Source organism: Crocodylus siamensis, chromosome 2, assembly GCF_052110815.1.
Source record: "Crocodylus siamensis isolate JL-2025a chromosome 2, ASM5211081v1, whole genome shotgun sequence".
NCBI classification, from domain to species: Eukaryota; Metazoa; Chordata; order Crocodylia; family Crocodylidae; genus Crocodylus; species Crocodylus siamensis.
This window is the reverse complement of record NC_143396.1, coordinates 246,398,366-246,414,112: the sequence shown is the minus strand read 5'-3', so window position 1 is coordinate 246,414,112 and position 15,747 is coordinate 246,398,366. Positions and strand designations below refer to the sequence as shown.

General features: G+C 39.3%; 1 protein-coding gene across 4 annotated transcripts in view; it reads right to left on the bottom strand.

Annotated features, from left to right (window-relative positions):
- Positions 1-15,747, bottom strand: part of AKAP6 (A-kinase anchoring protein 6) — a 351,442-nt gene that overhangs the window by 278,711 nt on the left and 56,984 nt on the right. For all 4 annotated transcript variants that reach the window (XM_090033572.1, XM_090033569.1, XM_090033570.1 and 1 more), the window contains exon 4: positions 8,640-10,427. In XM_090033572.1, coding sequence (XP_089889698.1) covers positions 8,640-10,427 — 1,788 coding nt within the window. The remainder of the gene's footprint in view (positions 1-8,639; positions 10,428-15,747) is intronic.

Here is a 15,747-nt window from a genome sequence, read left to right as displayed (position 1 = left end):
TGCACCATTATGGTTTTTTTTAACCCTTCTCCAGAAGTATGCCCTTCCTTTCTCCTAGACCTCATTTCTTGATTTTAGTTGCGCTTGACTGTAATTTTCAGAGGGGTAACTTTGTTATTTTCCAAATTTTTAATTTTGTAATTTTACAACTAAATCCTCTTTGAAAAAGTTATGCTTCTTTCAGGAGAGGGCAGGATCACATCCATCATACAAATTATATCTACTCATAGAGTAGGTTCAAGAGGTATCTGCTGATGAGCCACTCTGTAATACCAATGGTAACATAATCACATTCAGCATTCTAGCCAGAGACAGTAAGCCAGAAATGTGTACCACGGCAATTTTTCTTGCTTTAGGGGGCAACCAACATGGGTTCATTAGCAACAGGTCCTGTCAGACCAACCTGGTGGTCTTCTACGACCAGATCACCAAATCCTTAGATGCAGGGGTAGCAATGGACATAGTCTTCTCTCACCCTGTTCTCATTAAAAAACTAGGGGACTGTAGTGTCGACACCCACACAGTCAAATGGGTCACCAACTGGCTGGAGGGCCGCACCCAGAGGGTGGTAGTGGAAGGGTCATTTTCAACCTGGAGGGACGTGGGCAGTGGGGTTCCGCAGGGCTTGGTCCTCGGGCCTGCACTGTTCAACATCTTCATCAGTGACTTGGACGAGGAGGTAAATAGCTCCTGGATTTCCAGGTATCAAATTTTGAGCCTGCACTGCAAATATACAGTGCAGGGAACATTTTTTTTCACAGCATGGCTCTTGTGGCATCTCAAACTGCTTTGAAATGCCTCCAAATGCACTTATAGCCTTGTCTGGATGTGCCCAATAGGTCCAAAATAATTGATGGAAGCAGCAAACCTGCAGGGTATTCTGCAACTACAAACAAGACTTACATACCAGGAGTATGGGGAGCAAATGGGGTGATCTGGAAATCATAGCATGTCAAAAATAGTAAATTAATATTACAGAAATTTGGTGGGGTAACTCCCACAGTATAGATGGGCACAGCTTGATCTAGAAAGATAGGTGCAATAAAAATAAAGGGGGCATCAGATTATATATAGAGTGATACATATGATGTTCAGCTCAGAACAAGAAGATCTAGAGTGTATCTAGAATAAGGGGGGAAAGAACATTTCTGATGTCATGGTGAGAGTTTTCTATAAATCAGGAAGAGGATGAAGCATTTATTTAAGCAGGTAAACCAGCATATCTAGAAAATATAGTATAGTAATAATGAGGGATTTTAGCATTTGTGATACTGTTCTTCATTTGAAGGTTTTCAGAAAGAGGCTGGATTGGCCTCCTGTGACAGTACAGGAACAGTGAATCTGGCATACATGCTAGAGGTTGAATTGGAAGACCCCCTAGATGACCCTATCTTCTTGGTCTCTCTCCATTTCTCATTTTTATCATCTGCTGTCATGCCTCACAGGTCCCCTCTCTCCATTCAATTTGTTGCTGCCCTCAACACCATAGTCTAATCACCTCGTATCCTCTTTCCCAGCCTCTTCTCCAGATGCCCAAAAGCATCTCTAAGCAAGTTTCCGTATCTTCAAGGAACCTCAAATTTGTGATCTCCTTCCTTAAAAACTCATCTAACATCTGTCCTCGATGTATTCTGTGCTGTCTCAACCCATTTTCCACCTACCAGCATCCCAAATTTTGCCTCCAGTCCCTTTCCTTATTTGATCAACTCCCTAATACATCTTCCAGATGACTAATTATCTATGCTGTACTCAACAGATTCTGCTCTCACCCTTCATGTCCACTCAAGCTTTCCAGTTATACCTAGTCTCCAGTATACACATACTCACCCAGCACACCTATTAATCCACACACTGCCACCTAACAGATCAATATCTTCTTTTAGCAACCTTTTAGCAACTGCTGTGCAGTACAGTATCCTCCCACCACACATATCAGTCACCACTATCAAGAATTACATTGTATTCCCCAATCCCTAATACCTCTTCACCGACAAAATTGCTCTTGTAGTTCTTTTCCCATAGTTTCTTCTGAGTAAAATCGATTCCATTTCCACTTGCACTGAAGGGGTCTTTACTGTTAGACCTGCAGATGGATCTAAAGCTAATTTGAGCCCTGGGGGAGCATGGAGTTGTGAGGCAGTTTTATCCAGTGGGATATGCTTCCCTGATTAGGCCCTGAAGTGCTTACTTTTCCCCCATCTAGGATTCCAGAGGTGTTCATTACCTCCCATCAGGGGAGCAGTTTCAGTTGTATTCTCTCTTTAATGTGTCAATGTAGCAGACAGCTAACAGAAGGATTGCTGAGCAGATGCAACAGACAAAACCACACAAGTTGTTTAGGGGAAGCTCATGAGTAGGAACCTATCAAATTAATGATTTCATGATTTTCACAGAAACTGCATCCTGCAGCATGAGGGAGAGGGGAAGAGCGAGATTTTCACAGTAGAGTGTGGCAGGCTCTGATGTCACACGACCATGAAGTCCAGAAGGAGCTGCCACAAATTACGTAGGTCCCTATTCATGAGATGTTCTACTCAGTGGAGAACTGGGAACTACAGCCATCTTACTTCCAAAGGAAACTGATCCACTAGAGGAATCGTAGTTGGGACACTGAGCTAAAATGTTTTCAGTTGCCTCACCCAAAAATGCTATCTTCAGCACATGGACCTGTTTGCATATCTGTGCTACAGGAAATATTCGGAACACCCACAGGCCTGCCAAACAGACATCATCTTCCTTAAATAGAGAGACTTGCAAACATATGCCACTCTTCTTTTTGCAACAGTGCCAAACAAGAAAAAGATGACTTAAGTATTCCATGGTAAATCTCATCCTGAATGACAGTATATGTATACCTAGTCAATTCTAGTTATTGAGGACGAATAAGGGTAGTTGAAATAAAAGCTTCTTTTGATAAGGAAAGAGTTAGATATTTTTTCATTTGAAAATTATCCCTAATGAAAAATGTCTTATTTTTCATTTCATACATACAGCCAAGGGGGAAAAAATCAATTTGTTTCTATTTTTCCAAATCTTCCAAGACAACAAATGATTTTGAAATATTCCAAAACTGAAATAGTATTGAACTGAAAGTATAGTTTTGCCCCTAAAAATGATAGTTCTAAATGGAAGTTTCTTAGAAGGATTGTAGATTTTTACTTAAGAAGTGACAAAAAGGGTTTTAAAAAATCTTTTTATTCTCCTTTTAGCACGGCAAAGATCAGAAAGATAAGATTGAGAAAGCTGGATTTTAAAAGTTCAATATCTTATTTGTCAATAAACACATTTAGCACAGTGGCCATTCTCATGGATAATAATAAATGGAAGTCTTGATGCCATTTTTAAAAAAAGTATATGGATAAATGTTCTTTTTAGCTACTTTAAAGGGAAAGGGGGAGCTGCTGTTATTTTGATTAAACCCTGACGTTCATGATCCTGTAGTGATACAAGGTAGCTGCATTGCCCTAACTTTGACCCTGAAGGAAAGCAATGTTAAAGTTGCAGCGGTTTTGCTATGTTTGTCTCCTATGCTACAGAATCATGCAGACATAGTATTTGCATCATGGCAATGTATATGGGTATCCTTTCACATCACTACAAGTATTACATTTATCTGTACCCAAAGTCAGTTTTTGGAGTTGAGCTGTGTTATAACAATAAACGAATTACATAGCACTTCTGAAAACAGCAAATTTAGTTATTTCTGAAGATATTTGGAAGGAATGAATCATAGAATTCAGAGGCTTGGTGCTACAAGTGTGGAAGGGCCTTGCCCCAAAATGTAGGCACGGTATAACACCGAGAATGTAAGTAGCAATGCACTGTGGGTAAAAAAAGAACACCACAACTTTGGCTGCAAGATATGGGCAAAGCAAATAAAGAATGAATGTGGGGTAACATCAGGCTGAGAGGTGTCCCTACATAATTCAAGTTTTTAATATTGGTTAATGCTAATGATAAACTAAAAAAACAAACAAACCCACAGCTTTATTAATTGACAATGTAGCCAAACTTGAATTGAGCAGAAGGCTATGTGTAGGTGGAAAAAAATATTTAGAATATAACAGTATGAGGGCAAATTTCCCTCAGAAACTTGGACCTACAGAGAAAATGTTTTGCAAACTCCCACAATATTGGAAGGGCTGACTAACTTCAGCAAAATCTGGGCCCAGGAGGAGGCTTCAAAATACTTAGTTTAGGACAGAGTCAACAAATTGCTTATTATGAAAGCTGTGCCAGGTTTACAGTGATTCAAAATCTCTCCTATCATGAAGTATCCTTGAAATTGTAGTTGTTATACTTTAATTCAGCTAAAATATTGTATATTGTATATCAGGTTTACTGTTCTTTCAAAAACAAGGGTATTTAAATTTTATTTTACAACTTCCATAAATTAAAAGAAAATTAGGCTAGGAATCTGCAACACTGAAACTGTGATAATAATGTGCTTAAATAGTCTTTAGTTGTGCTTAATGAAGCTTTACATTTGGACTTGACTTCTCCAGAGCAAAAATGTCACTAACAATGAAATCCCTGATTTATAACTGAAATTCTCTAATTTGTTCATTTATACTCTGCAGAGCCACCAGATTTTTTTGGCTCCTTTTAATAAATTGTAGGTTTGTTGTAAATGCAGATTAATGATCATTAAAAAATGGTACACTCTTGATTCTCTGTTCAGATTAATAGACAGAGAAGGAAGGGAAAAAGCACTAGAAGAAAGAACTTGACTGTGACATAGGTACTGATGCTTCAAATAGGTTTTATGATGATTCATAATGTCACACAATGGAGGAGTCTTCTATTCCCTGTATCATTAATGCCAATGTAAATATAGCATACAAAAACTGTTTCCACTAGTTTAAATGAGATCAGAATCTGCCTTGGTACAACAGTGATTCCCAAGGGGTGTGCCACAGGTTCCCCTTGCATGAGGAGGTAAATGCTCTCTTTCCCCGTCTGGCACCTTGTGCCTGTCCCAACTACTCCAGCAGTGCCTGCAGATGTTCTCCTGTGGGCTGCTGCCACTGCTTGTGCCTTTCCCCACCCTTTCCCACTCCCAAGCAGCCCCTGTACTGACCTCCCCACAATGCTCCCAGCAGCACACTCTGCCGTGAGTAGGCAGGAGAATGCACAGACTGCATTGCACTCTGCAGCCCTATTCATCTCATGGCTGGCAGGAGAGGCTGCAGGGTGGCTGCCAGTGTATGAAACCCTGCAGGAGCAGCCTGAGCAATGTGGGCTGGCTTTACCCCTTGAGATTGCAGGGGGCAGGAGGGGGCTGTCAGTGAAAAGAGCAGAGCACAGCAGGGAAAGGTCTTGCCCCTGCCACCCTTAGCTGACCCCTGCATTGGTTAGATTAATGATTCTCAACTTTTTTAGCCTCAAGGGCCCCTCCATATCTATTCTGAATTTAGATCCAGCTCAGTGATTTTTAACTGGGTGCTGTGACATTCAGAAATGTTATGGAGGGAGGCCAAAATGGTTGAGAACTATGGTTATAGAGACTAATTTTGTTAAAAGAAAGATGTATTTGGTGGGTTTTTTTAACAGTACTTCTCAGCATAGGTATGATTTCCTTTGCCAGGAAAATGGAATATGTTATATGTTTTGAAAAAATATATAGGCATCATCAATTTTAATTTAAAAAAGTGTGTCAAGTATCAAAAGTTTGAGAAACACTGTGGTAGAGGGACTGAAGCAAATCTTTAAAATACTTTAAAATACTTAATGTAGGCTTTTTGCGGGGAGGTAAGAGAGAGAGCAAAATTGCTAGTTAAGGAAGGGAGAAACGTTGTCAAACCTTTATATTTGTTTTTAAATGCTGTGGTAGGTTTCTGAAATATTTTAAGACTTCTCAAATTCATTTATATTCAGAATCTTAAAACATGTTTTTCCAAGTTTATATGGTCTTGCATGAAGCAAAAGTGTGATTCTTTGTTGTTCTTTTCCTCTGGCTGGCTAGGTTATCCAAGTACACCACCTTCCCTTCATTATGCTTTTTTGGGTCTGGCTTTTTCTTTCTAAATTGTAATTACTGCTCTGGCTCTTTCACAATTGAGGTTTTTCAAGGATACTTCCAGAAGACATTCTTCAAGCAATATGGAAAGATGCTCTTTCCTGATGTTAAGTGATACCGAAGATTACATATTGCATAGTTTAGTATCAGCTCAAAAACACCCCAGAATGGTGAAGGATAGGATACTGTACTAGAACCTTGGATAAAAATCACCATGTTTAAACATGGTAATATCTATATTGCTTGCTTTTATATATATATATATTGCGCCAAAATTCACCTCTCCCTTTAGTAAGGAAGAAAAAACCCCACCCTTTTGCAGCTAAGCCCTCTTAAACACTATTTCATTCTTAATTAAGGTGTGATGCTTCTGGGAAGGTAGCGCCAGCAAACAAGAGGAAATGCTACCTCTTTCAATGTGTTTAGAGAAGGCCTGTAGAACTGGTTTGGGGACTGTAAAAAGGTGAAACATGTACAAGTTTGTATGTAGCCTCTGTGGCAGGACTGTCCAACTTCACAGCAGCTGGGGACTGCATGCCACATGGGCTGGAACCCTAAGGACCATACTAATGCATACATGGGCCCTGGGGATACACCCCCTGCTGCAGTATGCATGCAAGAAGTCTACCCTGGGCAGTACTCCCATCTCACATCCCTGGTTGTAGACTCCCCTGCTTCACTGTGCTACGAACACCCACTGTGCTGCAGGTTGCACCTCCTGGAGCAGGATCAGGAAACAAAAGAGAACCCAGTTGCAACAGGAGCCAGAGTGAATAGAGGAGCAGTGGCCAGGTGGTAGCCTGGAGGCTTCACATGAACTCATTAAGGGTCACATGTAGCCTTCAGGCCACCAGTTGGGCAGCCCTGTTCTATGCTACGCACAACAGATAAAACACTGGAAGGCAGATAAAACAACACGGTACACTAAATAAAAGGAAAGATGTTGCTTAATGCAATATGGACCAATATGACAAGAATAAGGAAAAAACATCCTGTATTCTTACCACTGCAACACTTAAAAATTGCCAAAATGTAAGAAGTGCCATTTCATTCAAGCTTCACCAGCATACATGTATGCATACACAATTACTTACAAATCAAAATTTTGGTTTTTTTACATCTACTTTATTTTTCATTACATGCAAATGTCATGTAATTTATCTGCATTTTAGAGGTAATCAAGCCGCACTGACAAAGTTTCTTTGCTAAGCATAAAATCACCGACTCAGGTAAGTTAGTTGCTATGAACCTACAGTGCTTGCGGGGTTTGTGGAATATCACACGCATTTTCTTGAATTTGTTTTACTGACAGGACATATGTAGTCTCTGCATATAGATTGTGTTAAACGGTGTTTAGCCTTATAATCCTTATATTTATATGACTTGCAGTACCGGATCTACATTTATGTCTTAAATTGTACTCGGGCCAGGATCACATAATGAGTCTCATACCTCGAAAAGGATTTAAAGCCTAAATGGCTGAAGATTGGTAATCAGTAGTATCTGATGTGAATATGCCAATTTAAATATTAAAAGGAACTGGTAACAGTATCACTTGGCTATTCAGGTATTGGGGTTGGGGACATGACATTTCTTATAGGGGGGAAATTAAAAGAGAGACAATTTAGTTAGGATATTGGATTAGTAATCTTCATGTGCGATGCAAATATTTTCCCTGTTTTAATTGCAACTTTGGGGTGAGCAGGAAGTCTTACACATAGTCTGAGCTCCCCCAGAATCTAATGGTGATATATGTAAATTGCCAGATAAGAAACCATACTTAAGCTTTGTCCTAAAAACAAGTCTTGGTCTTTAGGTTTGTTTTTTTCTCTGCAAGCATAGGGAAACACTGGAGTCCCTAGCTGTTGGTGGAGTAGAAATGGCATTCTTGGATTTAAGATTCAGGGTAAGAACAGGTTACTGTTCTGATATTTCCTCTTGTTTGTTTGTTCTTATATCTCTGTCTGTATCTCACTATATGGTTACTGATTTCTTATGTTTGCTCTTGTTTTCATAATAAATCTTAGTGTTCTCTTTATTATCTGGCTAAGTGTGATTTCAAAAACTTTTTGACTTTATAGGCAGGCTTCGTCTCCAGAAAGGGGAACCAATCTTTTCTAGTGCCTGACCAGGCAAGGGTGTAATTATTCTAACTGGCAAAAGTGCCTTTGCCAAGGACTGGTAAGACCTAAGTGAGAGATGCAAGTCTGAAGTATTACAAGCCAAAGAGTTGGCCCCTGGAACATCGCAACTGGTTCTCAGTTGTCAAGCAGGATGGCAGAAAGGGGCTTGGGGGAAAAGGGCACCCCTGAAGCTGTGGAAACACCCTGGAAGTATGTCTCAAAGGTTCCCCTGGCTTCGTGTGGGACCAGGGCATGTTAGATTAGTGTCTATAGTATTGGGGACAAATGGAATGACACATATAATAACTACTTATTGCAATTATCACGGTTGTTCTTCAGTTCACAACCACTCTTACACATAACAACATAGTCAATTTTAAAGAATAATGAGGGATTTTCATAATTAAAGAAAACAAAATGAAGCAAAACCAAAACCACTTCATTTTTATACTATTATATCCTTGTGAAGAAGTATATAACACTAGTGTCTGTCTTACCTCAATTTTTTCCCATATCATTTCATAATTGTCTTGGTGTTGTATATCTTGCATCAATTGGTGAATTAAAGCAGACTTATTTGAGGCAGAGGTCTCACTGTTCTCAGCAGGCTGAATCACTGCAGTCCTTTCTGATTTGTCTACTGCATATTTTTTAATACATGATGCAGGCATACAAAGCTCTTCATCTGAAAGAATGTCACTGAGAGGCCCAGATTCAATGCTGTCACCCAATGAGGATACTATATCACTTGAAGAGCTTGGGGAAATCCTACCCAGTCTTTTGTGCTTTTTAATGTGGTATGTTGGATACATCTCAGAATCAGAGTTCATTTCTGACAGCTCCCAGTCATCAATATTTTGAATGGTTTCTTTTCTGGGTTTCTGTGGCAGCAGTTTTGTCAAATTTTCTAACTTCAAAGCCAACACTTCTGTCTGTCTGAGGTGTGAAGGAAGCGCTAAATATTCATCTGAACCATACCAGACCTCAGCTGCTTTATTATTTGTATTAATATAAGTGGGTGATGATGAGTAACATTCCTTACTCTTACTTGGAAGAACAGGTGACGAGCTGATAGCAGGTTCTGAGTCAGCTGAAGATGCACCCTCTTGGCTGTGTCCTGGTGAACTTGATTGTTCAATTTTACTTTGATGCTGGACATTCAGATCCCTTTGATTACAAGGATCTGATGATGTGGAAGTAGAATCAGTTTCTGTTCCCTCCAGGGAGTAGGATTTACAGAGAGGGATTCCATTTCTTAGAACCGAGTGTCCTCTTTTTTCCACCAGCATTGTTGAAGCTGAGTTAGAAATGCTACCAGTTGATCTTCTTGGAGTCACCTTCTCAAAAGTGTCATGTGACTTCTTGTGCTTTGGTTTTTCTTTCCTGGTGTAGTAATCAGACTTGCCTAAACTTAAAAGGCTTTCCTTAAAGTGATTTTTTATTGTATAGTCAAGGTTTCTATCACCTATTTTATATAAGCAATCATATGACTGACTGACAGCAGATGGGCTATTAGGGTAAGAGGATTGTAAAGCCAAACAGAGCTTGGATCTGTCTGGAGGATCTAATAAGGAGGGTGTGCTTCTACTCATTTCAGTCTTTGCAATCTGAGAAATGTGATTTTTTAAATCATTGACCTCCATATCATCTTTAAATACATCTTCTTTTAGAAACAGACCACGTTTAGGTAATGTAGGCTGTGTGGGAGAATCCTCATTATAATTAAAGCAGTCTCTTATGGATCTCTTCGGAGTTGAGTTTTCACAGTGAAGATGTTTGATTTTTGCATCAAGATGGTGTGATAGATTGCATTCTTGTTTCTCTGAACTAGGAACTAGTTTGTTGTCAGTTGATATGACACCATCCTCAGTACCAGGCCCTTGACAGAGAAATGATTCTTCAATAGATAGCAGTGAAAGTTCAGGTGATTCTGCACTGTCCTTGCTTTCTCTCTTATCTGTTGGAAGAGGTAAATGGGTTTCTTTCACATTAATAGCTTCATCACACTTTGAACCTATGGAATCAGTTGCTACAGCAAGTAATCCCACACTTCTGATAAGCTCTGGAAATTCTTTTTCCATTTCACTGTAGTTCCAAGATTCAAATGGTTTTGCTTTTCCTTGACTGGAGGTCATGTCATCCAGGGCTCCAAGTAAATCCTCACTAGGGCTGTAGTCAGACAATTCAAAGGCAGTAATACCACAATCCAGGGACAAATAATTTTGAGAGCATTTGATAGTTAACTGTCCCGCATCATCCACTTCAGTTAATGAATCAAGGCGGTCCTGAAATAGACAAGAGAAATGGCTGCTTTAGAAGTAATATTAGTTATGCTACATATTTAAGATCTACAAGAATTCTCATATCCAGTATATGAAGTAAACAAAACACATGAAACAGGAACATGGTTGCCGATTATAATATCTAAGAAAACAGTAGGTACTGAAATGCCTCATAGTTTGGATGGTACAATGTGGGTGAGTAATCTGTTCTAAAATATTTGGAGGGGAAAACCCATAGGAAGCTGACCAGGTGTCCTTTGTGATACTGAAGAGATTGGACTGCGACTACGTATATAACATGGAAATCTTTACCATATCTTTCAATTACAAAACCAATTGGAAGGAGTAGAGGGACCCATAAATGTCCAGAGTGGATCTCTTAGAATTTTCTATCATTAGTTACTGAATGGGAGGGGATTTGTGGAGTCAGAGTATGCATGGCAATGGGAAGAGACCATATCCGAGTCTTATGTATCCTATGGTTTCCCAAACCCAAGAACTACAGAAAGAGTCATATAGAGGGCTCCCCTCCATGCTGCTCTGTAGGCCACTGATTGCTTGTTTTTAGCATGAATCTTCCTAGAGCCAAATGGCCATAAAGCACTTTAAATGGTGAAAAAAGTAATTTCTGTATACACCCTATGTTTCTACCAGGAGATCTGCTGCTCTCCTGATAGAAACTAGGAGCATACAAGTGTTCATTCAGTTTCTCCCCAGGAACACGCCCCCTCCAGGAGAAGATCTTTAAGTTGACACTTTAAAGATCTCCTTTGTTACAGAATCTCTCTCCTACAAATTACACCTGTATGCTTTTGTCCTGGACTGGTTTGGGAGGGGAGGGGAGCAGTTACCCTGCTCCCTGCCCTTTCCCCAAAACAAAGACTGCCTGGTTTTGGGGACAGGTTTGGGACTTAACCCTCTACTCCCCCTCCCTCATAAATGAGCTTGGGAGGGGAGGGAAGCAGCTGAGCAGTGATCTGAACCTCTTCCCCCAGACCAGAAACTGTCTTGTCTGTAGAATAGGCCGGGGACTTTACCATACTGCTCTCACCACTGCCATTATAAACTCAGAGAGGGATGGAGGAGGTTGCTCCCCACCTATTCCCCAAGTGAAGGATCCCTGGTCTATGGAAGATGAAAGGAGTCTTTCCCTGCCATTCAACTCCCCCCATAGATCAGGAGGAGTGGAAGACCTAATACTCCTCATGCCTTTCCCAGACTGGCAGTGTTATGTTTGTCCCATATGTAAATGACTGCAGCCACAAATGTGGAAAGAAGCACTGCCAGCCTGGCAAGCACGAAATATATTCACAATATAAACAGTATAAAACTGAATCAACGTTGGCATTAGCAGGTTAAACAGAAAGTAACGTTAGGCTTGCATATGCAGATTCAACACATTCATGTATCTCACAGGGATCAATCACCCCAGTATGGTGAAGGTAAAGCAGGGGAAATTTTCCATTGCTAGAAATTCATTGCCATAGAGTATCACAAATCCAAAGGGGACTTTGTTTTTTGTTGCACAGTGAAGTATCTTCCAAATATAAGATTTAAAAAAAAAAATCCTCTTTCTGTCAAAGACCATAAATAATAAAAGTCTCAAGTTGCAGCACAGGAAGTTTAGGTTAGATATTACGAAGAATTTTTTCACTAGGAGGGTAATAAAACACTGGAACAGGTTGCACTGGGAGGTGGTGGAGTCTCCATCCTTTCAGTTTAAGACTTGGCTACACAAAGCTTTGACTGGGAAGATCTAGTTGAGGATGGTCCTGCTCTGAGCAGGGGTTGGATTAGATGACCTCCTGAGGTCCCTTCCATCCCTAATTTTATATGATTTTATGATTTTCAGAGTTTTGCTCACAGTCACATTAGGAGCTGTTGACAGCATCTAGTTTTATACAGCATTAATTCCTGATGACATATCTCCAGGGGTAGCCACAAGGTCAGTTGAAGATAGTTTTGTCAAACTCCTACGTGCTCATTCTTCTCCATCCTCCAGTCAGAATATTCTTTATTATTAGACTTCTCCAGTCTCAGGAGCAGGAACAATCTTTATTGGTAACTAAGATTTTAAGTCAAGTCAGATTTCTGTTACATGTTTTTAAAGTGGATTCCATGATTGACTTGGAACAAGCAAAAATGGCAGAAGAAAAAATACATTCAGTTTAGAATTTCCCTCTACATTTTGCAATACATAATTTAGTGTTCCAGGAACAAGGCAGGGCTCAGCTGTTAGATTTATAGTATATTTCAAATATGAATACTCCCATAAATCCCTAAATCATAGAGCCAATTTTTGGTTCAACCCTGATAAGCACCTGGAGTAACACCATTGAAGTCAACTATTTAGAGCAACAAAAATCAGCATAGTAAAGGAGAATATAAAAAAAACAACAACTAGAAAACTTTAAAAAAAAAGAAAAGAAAACCAACATTAGCTCAAGTGCTATCATTAAAGTGCAACACACAACTTAAAACATGTCATGTCTCAGTGTTCTAGTAAGCCACTTCCAAAGAAGCTATTTTCAACAAATGACCAATGATCAAAGCTCGTGTAATCTTAACAAACACAGGTTTAAAGACTGCCTCCTACAATAACCTGATCTGACAACTTCAAAACTCTTTACTTAATACCTGTGAGCCTCATGACTCAAATAAGTTGTTAGGTTCACAAGAAAGCACTTGTACTGGACAACAACAAAAGAAACAACCCCCCCCCACAAAAACAAACAAAACAAAACAATCCCCTCCGCCACCCACAAACCCAACTCAGGTTCAAGAGTTATTTATGAAGAATTGGCTTAGAATATTTAAGCTAGAACCTAAATCTTGGAGTTTTCCTAAAATCTCATGTTGAATATATTCCACCCATGTGAAAAACTGATTCCATAAATGGTTCATCAGCAATACCCAAAAGTATAGTAGGAAGTTTCTGTAACACTACCAGATCTTCTTCTTGGGGTTGTAGTTGAACCAACAGTGACAGCTATTATAGGTGCAATTTTCCTTATAATCTTGAGGAGACATTTCTCTTGTATAGTAATGCCTTGCAACTTGTATAGTAATACCTTGCATAAATCAAAAAGGCTTTCCAAGGCCCTGGGGGCCTCCCTTGCTGCTGTGTAATGAACTTCATTCCTTCATCTCTTAAAAAGATGTTTATTAGTATTAATAAACTTTACAATCATATCCATAAACCATCCTGCTTGGTCACTTTCCAGAACATCTTCCTAACATGGACTGCATCATCAGAAGAGCAATATCACAGGTGGAGTTGATGTCAATGTTGCCATTTTTATTTTAGGAAAATATTACATTTAATTACACACAGCTGTCACAGCTCTCAAAGAACATTCCAGTTCAAAATATGGCCTTTTTAATGCATTACACCACAGCTTCATAAATGAGGGTTACATTTTATGGAGGTATATGATTTATTAATTTCATTACAAGGCTCAATCTTTCAAGAACACATCTAATGCTTAGGCTTTCTCTTCCCACTAATGTCTCCTGCAAAGCTTGGTTAGTTTTTTTCCAGTACCCCCCTTGAATTAGTGTATAATGCATTTTTGCACTGATTGAATACCTCAAATAAGATCATCTTATTTTAGCTTTCAGGGAACTTCTTTTGAGAATGTATATCCCCACTGCACCTCTCCCCTCTGCTACAGTAATTTGCACCACTTTAGAGGTTGTCATATTTTAATACATCCCTGCAGTATCCTTCTCATACTTTGTACCTTCCATCTACTTGAGAACCCCAAAGTGGCAACAAATATTTACTGTGACTTTATAAATGCTTTTTCGAGATCTCTCATTAATAAAGTGCACAGATCAAGGTAAAATGATTGCTATAAAGAACTTTATGTGGAACCTTTCATAGTGTAGGCAATCTCAACTGAGATAGATCTTCAGATGCTATAAATGAGTGTAATACCACAGAATTCACTGAAGTTACACCAATGTACATCAGATAAGGATCCAACCCAATTGTTTGCAATGGAAGGACAATAAAGTAGGAATGTATGAAACCACCTGTTGTGCTTTATAGATTGTGAAATGAAGCTGGCACATGAGTATCACATAGACATGCAGTTCCTGAAGTTCTCTCTAGGCTTTTATATGGACCAGAAAATGAAGTGAACAGGAGCAAATTCTGGAAGAACTTTATGACCCTCTGTGTCTTCTCTGCCTCTGTACTCAATTACAATTCATCACACATACTACATTAAACATCTATTCCTTCTAAGGGGTACAACGGGCAGATGTCTTTTCTTGAGTTTGGGCAATTCTAACCACCTTTCACAATCATGTCAGAAGATGCAAAATTTGGGGAGCAAGACAGTTGGCTTCTTACCCACCACATTCAGAAGAAAGGAAATAGTAGACTACATATCCTAATTCCATAAGATACTTACAGGTAAGCATTTGGTGGCAGAGAAAGGGGGGGAAGGACTAGGAGACTGTTGGATATTAGGAGGAGAGCGATTATGTAAATGGAAGCATTGACTTGGATGGATGAAGGGCTCTAACCCTGCCCAAATAACCTCATTGCTTCAAACTTGCATGTAAACACCTAAACAGGTAAAATTTAATCTTGATGGGAAGTGTATGTTAGAAAATAGTCCTGCCTGGGAAAGGGTACTGGCAGAAACATCAAGGAGAGGGTAATAAGCACTATAATTCATGAAACAGTTGTCCAATATTTATGTAGAGCACTGCATATATTCATTACAAAAGTATCTACTTTATGCTCACCTCATCAATACTAACATGGTTAAAATGCAGAAAGTAATTGCCAGTGCTGGAAGCATACCCAAATGATTAGATGATTGGGAAAAGGAATGTGTAGAATGAATGTATAGGTTTATACCATTGTTTAGTCATCAATTGTATTAAGCTATTTAGATTTTAGTTTTAAAAAATTCCAAGTGTTGCACCATGATATTGCACCGCTCTTTATAAGCAACCAGGAACAGTAGTAAGAGATCTTACTCATTTCCAAATCACCTTCAGTATACATTTGAAAGTAGTAGATCAGTGATTGTCCACTGAGTACCACAGCGCCCTGAGGCATCTGTCTCAAGATCCTTTCAGAGGTACTGCAGGGTCTCATGCAATGTTATCATTGTTTGGTGTGCAAACATGATTCACGAACTAAATGTATAGATTTCAAATAAGAATCCATAGTGTTGAAAGCATTCTGATTTGTTGTGTTCTTTCTGAGTGGTCTGCAACCAATAATTTACTTTATTATTTTTCTGTAGTAAAAAAAAATCAAATGTAAACCAAAAGCTGACATTTTCCAAGGGGTGACTTT